At 41.7% G+C, this 12102-nt stretch overlaps 1 protein-coding gene across 14 annotated transcripts in view; it reads left to right on the forward strand.

Moving 5' to 3' along the window:
- The window catches only part of LOC140412215 (pumilio homolog 1-like), a 208390-nt gene that overhangs the window by 116093 nt on the left and 80195 nt on the right, over nt 1-12102 (forward strand). For all 14 annotated transcript variants that reach the window (XM_072500813.1, XM_072500806.1, XM_072500805.1 and 11 more), the window contains one exon: nt 8585-8653. In XM_072500813.1, coding sequence (XP_072356914.1) covers nt 8585-8653 — 69 coding nt within the window. The remainder of the gene's footprint in view (nt 1-8584; nt 8654-12102) is intronic.

Here is a 12102-nt window from a genome sequence, read left to right on the forward strand (position 1 = left end):
TTGGGGGCAGTGGAGACGGCATAGGGGAATAACGGGAGCCTCGGTGCGCTCCCCGATAAGAAATAATCATAGGTTTGTCCTGGGGAGAATAGATGGGGGATTTGGAGCATGGCAGAGAGCTGGGATTGTGCAACTGAGGGGTCTGTTCTTGGACGGGACGTTTGCTAGTCTGGGAGCGCTGACGGAAAAATATGGGTTGCCCCAAGGGAATGAATTTCGATACATGCAACTGAGGGCTTTTGCGAGGCAACAGGTGAGGGAATTCCCGCAGCTCCCGAAGCAGGAGATTCAGGATAGAGCGATCTCAGGGACATGGGTGGGGGATGGTAGGGTGTCAGATATATACAGGGAAATGAGAGACGAGGGGGAGAACATGGTGGATGAGCTGAAGGGAAAATGGGAGGAAGAGCTGGGGGAAGAGATTGAAGAGGGGCTGTGGGCAGATGCCCTACGTAGGGTAAACTCTTCGTCCTCGTGCGCCAGGCTTAGCCTGATACAATTTAAGGTTTTGCACAGGGCACATATGACCGGAGCAAGGCTCAGTAAATTTTTCGGGATAGAGGATAGGTGTGGGAGATGCTCGAGAAGCCCAGCAAACCACATCCACATGTTTTGGTCATGCCAGGCACTGCAGGGGTTCTGGGTGGGAGTGGCGAAGGTGCTTTCAAAGGTGGTGGGGGTCTGGGAGGTCGAGCCAGGCTGGGGGCTGGCTATATTGGGGGTTGCAGAAGAGCCGGGAGTGCAGGAGGCGAGAGAGGCTGATGTTTTGGCCTTTGCCCCGGCGAAGGATACTGCTTATGTGGAAGGAAGCCAAGCCTCCGGGCGTGGAGACCTGGATAAACGACATGGCAGGGTTTATAAAACTGGAACGGATAAAGTTTGCACTAAGGGGTTCGGCTCAGGGGTTCACCAGGCGGTGGCAACCGTTCATTAACTACCTCGCAGAACGATAAAGGAAATGGGAAGGTAACAGCAGCAACCCAGGGGAGGTGGGGGGCTCAGGTGGGTCCTCAGGGGTGTTTTTGTAAAGATATTGGTACTTGGTTCTGTATATTGAATTGCTGATTTTATTATTTGAGAGAGCTATTATTTTTGTTATGGCAGTTGCCATTTAGTTTATATATTATTTATTTATTTGTTAAAATACGGTCACGGTTATTTATATTGTTTTGCTGTTGTAAAAAGGGGAAAAACCTTTGTACTGTTTTGTATGGGCGAAAAAGTTGAATAAAATATATTTTATAAAAAAAAACTATTTGGCTGCAACTTACAAAAAGTACAACATTTCAAAATGTTTAATGTGCTTTTTAAAATTTGAAAGAGCTGTTGACAGTTTTTTTCCTAAATGGTATCGACTCATATTAATACAGAAGAAATAATATTTGTATTTCACCCAGTCTGTGGTCTGCCGATCGTAGATTAAATCTAATGGGCTTCCAACTTTTTTCATTCCACTTACTTTAATGCGTTTATGTATTGCAAAGATTGTGTGGTTTTCATGGATACGTCAAAAGGTATTGCAGAATTTGCTTTCCAAAACATGGTTGGAACATTTTAATCATTGACCTTGATCAGTATTGTTCCTCTTGTCAAAATTGGATAAGGGACCCAGCTTACCGAAACCTACCAGAAAATGCTGGAAAGGCCGGACAACATTAGTGGCAAGAAAGAGTTTGTTTCAGCTTGATGACCTTCTGTCGGAACATTAGCGATGGAACAACTTTGAAGCAAGTATAGAAACAGGCGAAAAAGAGAGGAAATGGACAAAAGGGAGAGGTTTGTGATAAGGTGGAAGCGTAAGAGTGACAAAAGTGATGACGGTTAAAGACAAAAAGAGGTGATAATGAGAGAAATAATGGAAACGAAAGGTGAGGACAGAGGAAGTGTAATTGGCTCCAGCGGACTGGCAACAGGAAGAGGGAAGCTTGGAAAATCTGGCAGCAGAGAAAGCTTCTGTGAATGAGGCAAAATAAAGGCAGGTAGACTTCCGAGGTAAGAGAATACTACACTGCTATCACACCCCAACCAATTCCGAAGGATATCTCCAGCCCCAGACACTAGTCCACATTTCCTGTACTTCCAGAGTCACCCACGCAAGACATTTCTCCTTGTCTCAGTCCTAAATGGCTGGACCCTTATCCTGAAATTACTCTACCAGGGCATGCAAGGGTCTGTCAACCCTGCCATGTTTTCTTAAGCATTTTGTGTCGCAATGAGTTCGGCTCTTCTCGTTTCCAGAAGACTCATCTTTTGTAGAACAAGTACACCTATTCCGGAAATATATCTGGTGAATCTTTGTTGCATCCCCTCTTAAGGCAAGTATATCCTTCCTTGGATAAGGGGATCAGAACTGCACACTGGTCTCAACAAAATCCTACATAATTGAAGCAAGATTTCCGTATTCTTATGCTCCAACCCCTCGAAATAAAGGCTAACAAACCATTTGTCTTCCTAATTGCTTGTACCTGTATGTTAACTTGTTCCGATTTGTGTGTCTGGGCTCCCAAAATCCCTCTGATTGCTAATGTTTACTCCCCTTTCACTGGTTTTGCCTCCTTATCAAAGTGGTTAATTTCATAATTCCCTCCAATTGTAGTTCATCTCCCACCTTGTTCCAAATCACACAACAGGTCTCTACTCTTTTGTGTCCTAACAACTTACTTTCCTACAGTGATGTGTCTGGAGCAGGGCCCCAATTTTGGTTATCTTCCAACCCAATTACTTACATTTGGTAAAATTGTGAGGAAATGTTACTTCACCACAGGAATGGTAACACTGACTAGTAGACAGCTTTTACCTTAAAACAAACTTTAATTTGAACACAGAATTAAGCACCTTGGCAACAAAGAAATAGCTTTACAGTTAACAGATACAATTTAACTTGCTTACTGAAACCTGCCTCTACATTCCAATTAATCAATCCATATATTTCAAATATCACTTATGAATACAGTTAACAACCAGGTATTGCTTGCTTATCTTGGTGCAGAGTCCTTGAAGAGAGAAGTCTTTTTTTAGGACAAAGCTTAGAGCCCTGGGAGCAACTCTTTTGGCTAGTCAAACATGGCCCTTCCATTCGCTACACCAGCTGCACTTTCACGCAGCTTTTGTTATAAGATGTGGCTTGATTTATTTAGCCAGGCAAAATATTCTAATTATCAGAATATTACATCAGCTCGCTATCTGCAAACCGGCAAAATGGTTTTTAATATCTATTAGCAAAACATCCCGTGCAAAGATCACTGATTACCTCTTAAACACCGCTCTGGCAGGCATACTGTGTCTGTAAGCATTTTAATCATGGTTTTAATAATACTGCAAAAATACAAACTATAAATCATGACTTTCTATTATTCATCCCACTTGCCTAACGTGGTAACATCATATACATACGGTCCTTTAACCTGTGCCAATTGTAAGTAGTTGAGGCTTAAGTATTGATCTACAAGTTGCACCCTGCCATCCCAAGAATGAACCATTTTCTGTCTGTTGCCCAATAGTCAGTCCATATCAATATAGTACTCCCTTGACTTTATACTCCATGTTAAGGCTGTAAAGTACCCAGAAAAAAGTTGAACTGCTGTTCCTCGAGCATTATTGAAACCATGTTGGAGACTTAAGGTCTAAAGTGGGATGGACAATTCAAATAGTGAGCAGTAGAATAGTTTAAAAACTCTGGCCACACACTTGCAGACTGAAGGGAGGTGATCGGTAAAGCAGTTACCCAATCTGTGTTGAGTCTTCCTGAAATTGAGGAAACTACCTCTTCAAACACTAATTTGTATTAACTTGTTTTGCTGGTAGGGCTTCCGAGCCTGGCCCTTCAAAATGGAGGCTGGTTGTAGTCTGTGTTTTGGATGTTAATTCATTACAGTATTTTTGAAATCTCAGAAGTTAAATTATTTTTTTTTTCAATAAATTTAGAGTGCCCAATTATTTTATTTTCCAATTAAGGCGTTATTTAGCGTGGCCAGTCCACCTACCCTGCACATCTTTGGGTTGTGGGGGTGAAACCCACGCAGACACGGGGAGAATGTGCAAACGTCAGAAGTTAAATTAAAGAGCCGTTTCTTAATCTAGCACACATTTCAATGACGGAATAAGTGAAGTTGAAAATGAAGATGTCAGCCTCATCCATTCCTGTCCGCGCCCTCCCCTCGAATCTACATCTTTAAAAAGTAATGATTTAAAATGGAGTAAAGTTCTTTGGCACTGGTTGCTATCCAGTACCTGTGCAGGAATCCATCCATCACACCAGTAAGTGAGTGTTGACAGGCTGCTCAGTGTTAGAATAATTGATCATTCTTCACCAAAGCATTCATGTGTGTCGCCATGATTACTTGGGTTTATCGAGACTAACTTGTATGCATTATACCACTACATGGCTATGATCTGCAAGTTGCACCCTGCCATCCCAAGAATGAACCATTTTCTGTCTGTTGCCCAATCGTCAGTCCATATCAATATAGTACTCCCTTGACTTTATACTCCATGTTAAGGCTGTAAAGTACCCAGAAAAAAGTTGAACTGCTGTTTCTCGAGCATTATTGAAACCATGTTGGAGACTTAAGATCTAAAGTGGGATGGACAATTCAAATAGTGAGCAGTAGAATAGTTTAAAAACTCTGGCCACACACTTGCAGACTGAAGGGAGGTGATCAGTAAAGCAGTTATCCAATCTGTGTTGAACTGTACTTCAGGACAAAATGGGGAACCAAATCTGAAATCTTTTATTAAATTTTTTTTTCTAAATTTAGAGTACCCAATTCATTATTTCCAATTAAGGAGCAATTTATCGTGGCCAATCCACCTAACCACATCTTTGGGTTGTGGGGATGAAACCCACGCAAACACGGGGAGAATGTGCAATCTCCACACGGACAGTGACCCACAGCCAGGATAGAACCTGGGACCTCGGCGCCATGATACAACTGTGCTAACCACTGCGCCACCGTGCTGCCATCAAACCTGGAATCTTTAAGCTCATGCCACTCCGTCACCGGATAAACTAACTTAGTGTCTCTGATTGACTAGCAATTATTCCTGTACCTCAGCCAACTATCATGAGATTGAAAATGTGTGGGGAAATGGAAAGATGTGATTTCAGTCAGGAAGCGTGGAGTTTCACGGATCGAAATGGGAGAGACCGAACCATAAAACCTGATACAGATGCACATTGCAACAGAGCAACTTTCATTTGTATAGAAAGAATTTGCATTTATATAATAACCTTAATTGCCTCAGGGAGGTGCATTATAGAAAAGTGTGGCACGTAATTTGTGCTCCCCCACACAGCTGCGAGATTAATAATTGAATTGAAATAAGCAACCAATTTATAAATAAATATATCATCTTTATTGTCACAAGTAAGCTTACATTAACACTGCAATGAAGTTACTATGAAAAGCCCCTAGTCGCCTGTTCGGGTACACGGAGAATTCAGAATTCTCAGATGGTACGGGAATTGAACTCGCGCTGCTGGCCGTGTTCTGCATCACAAACCAGCTGTCTAGCCCACTGAGCTAAACCAGCACACTTTTAATGTATAAGACATCCCAAAATGCTTTATGGAGTAAAAATCCAATAAAAAGGCTGTCGTGGGGGAGGTTATACTGAATTTAAAAGGAAGATCAAGCTGATGTATTTTCAGTTCGTCATCTCTCCTGAATGAAATGTTCCTTAATTTTAATAAAATACCTTTTCTACAATAGAATGTGTAGTTTCAGTACAGACTCTACAGTTCAAAGAAAACAAATGTCAGTTTGGAATTTAAAAAAAAACACCCCTCCCCAATTTTATGGCACCATTACAACGCCTGTCTTTTTCATCTGTGTTTATGCTTTTTATAGCACCCTTCGTGGACTTGCAGGCACTGTTTGGCTCTAAGTGGGTTGCATTTATTTCCAACTATTCTTAAGTACTGTGCACCAGTATAAAAAGATAGGCTTTTCTGCTGTATTCTGATTGCATTTACTGTTTAAAAATTTTAAAGTACCCAATTGATTGCATTGACATCTGCTGTTGCTAATGCATGTGTTTTTTTAAATTGTCATCTTTCATTTCATGCTTTTTTCTCTTGAAAAGCTTACCTGACATGGAAGTTTTAAGAACGTTTGATGACTTTGGAGACGAGAAGTTGCCATTTGGCTCATTGAAACTCATTTCTCTAAACTTCTGAGAAACAGATCAATTTAATTTCTGGTTGATGAATCAGAAATATAATTTATTGTTTTATTAAGAACCTGATCACAGATAAAGTAGATGTTGCACTAAGCTGCCCAGGTGTCACATTCTAAACTGTCTCGGATTAGTTGTAGAAGAGTCTTAGTTTATGCTAGTCCTGTGACAATGTAGAGTGGAGGCGATCACAATACTTTAGCAGTTGGCTTTGGCTTTGACTCTGCGATTGTGCGTTTGTCTCTCACTCAGTCATTGTTGTAGGTCCAGTCTAGTTTCGGAGATTTGAGCATAATTATGGTTTACACTCCATTGAAGTACTGAGAGAATTTTGCAGTATTGATGGTGCCATCTTTTAGCTAAACCATTAAAATCAGGCCCGTTCTGCCTTCTCGGGTAGATGCACAAGATCCCATGGCATTATTTTGAAGAAGGCCAGTTGGTTTCCCCTGTTGTCATGAGCAATATTTAAAACCGTCTCTGGTTAATCATTGCTACTTGTTTCCTACATGACTAAGTGACTGCACTCAAATTATTTTGTTGGCTGTTCAGCACTTGGAATTGTCCTGAAATTGTGAAACTGTTTTTTTAAATGCTGAGAAATGCATTTTTACAAAGAGACATCCAGACTTGAAACTCATTTTAGGAAGGATGCGGAAGCTTTGGAAAAGGTGCAAAGGAGATTTACCAGGATGTTGCCTGGAATGGAATAGGTCTTACGAGGAACGGTTGAGGGTGCTCGGCCTTTTCTCATTAGAATGGAGAAGGATGAGTGGCGACTTGATAGAGGTTTATAAGATGATCAGGGGAATAGATAGAGTAGACAGAGACTTTTTCCCCGGGTGGAACAAACCATTACAAGGAGACATAAATTTAAGGTGAATGGTGGAGGATATAGGGGGGATGTCAGAGGTAGGTTCTTTACCCAGAGAGTAGTGGGGGCATGGAATGCACTGCCTGTGGAAGTAGTTGAGTCGGAAACATTAGGGACCTTCAAGCAGCTATTGGATAGGTACATGGATTACGGCAAAATGATATAGTGTAGATTTATTTGTTCTTAAGGGCAGCACGGTAGCATTGTGGATAGCACAATTGCTTCACAGCTCCAGGGTCCCAGGTTCGATTCCGGCTTGGGTCACTGTCTGTGCGGAGTCTGCACATCCTCCCCGTGTCTGCGTGGGTTTCCTCCGGGTGCTCCGGTTTCCTCCTACAGTCCAAAGATGTGCAGGTTAGGTGGATTGGCCATGATAAATTGCCCTCAGTGTCCAAAATTGCCCTTAGTGTTGGGTGGAGGTGTTGACTATGGGTAGGGTGCTCTTTCCAAGAGCCGGTGCAGACTCGATGGGCCGAATGGCCTCCTTCTGCACTGTAAATTCAATGATAATCTATGATTAATCTCGGACAAAGGTTCGGCACAACATCGTGGGCTGAAGGGCCTGTTCTGTGCTGTATCTAGGACAAAGGTTCGGCACAACATCGTGGGCTGAAGGGCCTGTTCTGTGCTGTATTTTTCTATGTTCTATTAGCTCCCTTCGCTTTCCACCGATGCTGTCAGACCTACTGAGATTGTCCAGTATTTTCTGTTTTTGTTTATAAATGCAGGTTTTTCCTTTTACTTGATGCACGCGGACACAATTAGTAATCAATATCTGTCTTGTCTGTTTTACTCTCATCAAGCAACTGAAATACTAATAGTTATTCCTCCGGTTGAATTTTCAGTTTTGATCTTAAGCTCTTAGCGGTGTGACCTCAAGGTGGCACAGTTGTGATGAAAACAAATTTTAAACAGGAATTGCATACCAAACCATGTTGGATTAAATCAAATAAATCATTTCTGCCTTGATGCATTTATCAGTCCTTATATACTTTCCGCGTTAGCAATCCCATAATAAGCATATGCTTGATTTGTGTCGCTAATTTTCTAGTTTCGGGATTGATCTGTGGTGTCACCAAACAGAGATCAAATATCTCTTCGGGAATGAACAACAAATCAGAAATACAGATTGTGGCATGACTGCTCTCAAGAGTGGCAGAGGATTGGCAATAGATTGGCCGTCTATCTCCAGCTGCAGGCTGAGATGACTGGGGAGCAAGTTTCCAACTGCCTACTTGCCCAAATGCCTGGTTGTGACTTTGGACTGTCTAAAACCCTCCATGACTGGTTCAGGATACTGAAGTAATTAGTCTTCAGTGGAAGAGTGCCTTTTTCCCCAGTGAATTTTATTTTTAATTGCAGTAGAAATAAGAACTTTATGAATTCCCATGTTGAATATCCCCTTAATCCAGAAGCCATAAAGCTTTAGGATGTATTCGCCAGTCGATAAGAGTTTCCCTTGTAAAGTTTCTCATGTATAAAGTCTGTGTTTTGCCTTGTTCCCTTCATTATATGGTTGTTATTTTTCTTCAGGTACGGTCAATGGATGCACTGAACCAAGACTTTCAGGCTCTGGCATTAGAAGGACGCAGCATGGGAGAGGTGAGTTGATGCTGAAAATTGGCACCGGGGGGGGGGGGGGGGGGGGGGGGGGTTGGAAACTGGCATATTGTGTGAGCTTTGCAATACACGCTACTCCTGATTCTCCGCCCAGAAATGTCACATAAAAGATCATTAGCAGTAATTTTCTTATTGATCTTGAACTTCTTAGTAAGTTAGTAACATGGATCAGCTTGTATTTTGTTACTTTTATTACATTCATTGATTTTTCTGCAACTGTTATCTTGGCTATTTTGCTGTAAATTTGATTTCACTCATTTTATGGTGAAAATAGTTATTTTTCTCAGCTAATTGAAAGAACAGGCATGCTTTTGTCTCCTGACAGGGTGGTTGAACCTTTAATAAAACTCGCTGCCTCTGCCGTCAGTGGCTTAGAAGTGATATGAAAGGCTGTCAGTATTTTTTTATTAAAAGTGACTTCAAAAAATTGACTTTTTGGAACTTCTCAGTGGTTCAGTTAGTGCAATTGCCACCAGGTAAAGGAGGCCCGTGCCCGTGTGCTGAGCTGGTTAATTGCAGCAGTAGGGATACTGCCTGGGCTGGTGAGTGGACAAAACATCAACTGAGCTGCCTTGTTCCTGTTAACTATTCTTTGACGCCCTACTAAATGGTTTCACGCAACCTATTTCTCAACTGTGCACTATTCATTGGCACCAGCATCCAGAAAAACAATGTAATCTTTCACATATATGCTAAATGACCCCTGGCTCCACTGTGTAAGCCACTCTCTTAACCCTTCCACTGTCTGATTTGTCACGCTGCTTTTCTGATGTTCAGTGTTGGATGAGCGAAGATTTCCCCCAGTTACCTGTTGGGAAGACCATCTTTGGCCCCAGCTGCAACTCCATTCCAAAAACCACCAACTCCACCAGTCTCCTGGTCACTGTTTGAGGCTGAAACATACTGTTAACACAAACAAAATTCTGCAGATGAAAAAAATCTGAAGTATAAACTAAATGCTGGATATACTCAGTAGGGCTGGCAGCATCTGGAAGAGAATTAGAATTAACATCTCAGATCATTAACTGTTTCTCTCTGTACAGGATTTTTTGTTTTGATTTCAGACTGTTCAATCCTATTTGAAAGCGAGATGAGACCCAACTCTATGTCCTTTCCATCACTGACACCACTACTTCCACCTCTGTCATGGCGCTGCCTGGCTCACTCTTCCACTGCTGAAGCCTTCATTCATGTCTTGTTACTTTTCAATTCAACTATCCCAATTTTCTTCTAGCCAACCATCATCTCACATCCTTCATAGACTTGAGCTTATTCCAATCTGTGCTGTCTGTATCCGAACTTGCATCAAGCCGTATGCAACCATTGCCTCTGTTCGCTGACCTCGTCTGGCTCCTTTCTGGCAATCCCTTGATTTGAAAATTTGTATCCTTTTCAAATTTATCCCCCTGTCATTTCACCGATCCCAATCTCTAATTTCCCTGAGTCCTACAACCCGCCAAAATCTATGAGCTCCTCCAGTTCTGGTCTGTTGACCACCCCTGACTTTCTCAGCTTTGGACCATTTGCTTTTTTGTCCCTCATCTTTGGAACTCCTTTCCTGAACTCATTGAGCGCCACCTCAAACTTCCTTTTTATTGTGCATTTGTTCAAAGTTGCCCAATTTCCACTCTATGCAGGAAGACAATTCTTCAAAAGTGCTTTTGTTGTGTGAAATAATTGAGGCTTCAAAGTGGTTGTTTCATAGTATTCATATAATTATGAGAAGAGGAAGAGTCTGGGATATCTGAGTTTTGAATGGATTATTGAGAAGCAGGCACTAGTCTCAAGTTGCAGAGTATCTCTTTAAATACAAATTGTGAACATGTTTCTTTTCGACATTCATACATTTACAATGCACGTATTGGTCTGACAGATCGGATTCATCTACCTGATTTCATATCTTTCTTTCATTCTGAGGTTTGTCTTTTTGTTAAATCTATTTTTTGCAACCTGTGTAAGCAGTTTTACCTGTGTTAATGCTCTTGTCTGCAAAAGACTGATTTAACAAAGCAATTTCAAATTGTTGGTTCATGGACAAATGGGCTCCCATTAGAATTAAAAATCCACATTGTTTCAGTAACTACTAGTCTTACATTTGAGTCAGGAGGTCGTGATTTCTACTTCCACTTCAAGATTTGAGCACACATTCAATTCCTGCATTTCAGTCTGGGGGTCGTACATTGTCTGAAGTGCCATCTTTCAGGTGTAACTTTTTTTCAGGTGGAAGTGAATTAACAAGGTGAGGGCCATGGGATGTTAAGTAATGGGTTAAGAGACATTGCAATTAGTTGCCTCATTTATATTAAGTATCCATTAATTGACACTGATATGTAAAGGGGCTTCAGGTGGCCTCTGTCAGGTGATGTATAGTGAGAGGTTTGTGCAAAGGCTGTTGGAAGAAAATAAATGTGTGTTTGTGAAAAAGGAACAGAACTTTAGACTCTTCATATCACAGCAACTAAAACGTCCAACATGGGAGTGGGTTGCACAGTGTCCTGGCCAATATTCGTCCCTCAACCATCACCACCAGAATGAATTGACTGGTCACTGCCATCATTGCTGTTTGTGCAGCCATACCGTGGTAATTGGCCTACTTTTATTTTAAAATTTAGAGTACCCAATTATTATTTTTTTCAATTAAGGGACAAATTAGTGTAGCCAATCCACCTACGCTGCATTATCTTTGGGTTTTGGGGATGAGACCCATGCAGACACTGGGAGAATGTGCAAACTCCACACGGACAGTGACCCGGGGCCGGGATCAAACCCGGGCCCTCGGCGCCATGAGACAGCAGTGCCAACTACTGTGCCACCTCTATAATTAGCCTACCTAACAAGTGTCTACACTTCAAAAATAGGTTCATCAGCTATGTGGTGCTTGGTCATAGCCAAGAGCATGAAAGGTACTGTGTAATAAGTGCCAGTCCTTGTAATAAAAGAGCAATATTATAAAACGGCTTCTTTTGTTTGGATGGTTGGAGCTAGTTGGCTTTGCTCTCCTGAACTTAATTTAGTCCTACATCGGTGTAGGAGGCCCTAACATAAGTTAACACCTGCTTGCACAGAGTGAGATCCCATTGGTCAAACTGGAGCAGAATTGCACAGTGATACAGTGAATTTCATATCATTGCTGTGGAGTGAAGTCATTCCTTTTTGGTGTACCTATACCCGAAAGCTAAGGTAAATTGATTCCCCTTTAATAAGAACATATGAAAAAGGAGTTGGTTTGGCCATCTGGCGTGCTGTAGCCTGCTTTGTTGTTCAATAGATCGTAGATGATCTTCCACTTCAGCTTCACCTTCCTGCCCTATTCTGATATTCCCTTGGTGTCCAAAAGTCTATCCATCACAATCTTGAATATCCTTATCAACTGGGCATCTGCAGCTATTTGGGACAGAGAATTCCAATGATTCACAACCCTAAAGAAATTT

The sequence above is a fragment of the Scyliorhinus torazame genome, chromosome 1, assembly GCF_047496885.1.
Source record: "Scyliorhinus torazame isolate Kashiwa2021f chromosome 1, sScyTor2.1, whole genome shotgun sequence".
Lineage (NCBI taxonomy): Eukaryota > Metazoa > Chordata > Chondrichthyes > Carcharhiniformes > Scyliorhinidae > Scyliorhinus > Scyliorhinus torazame.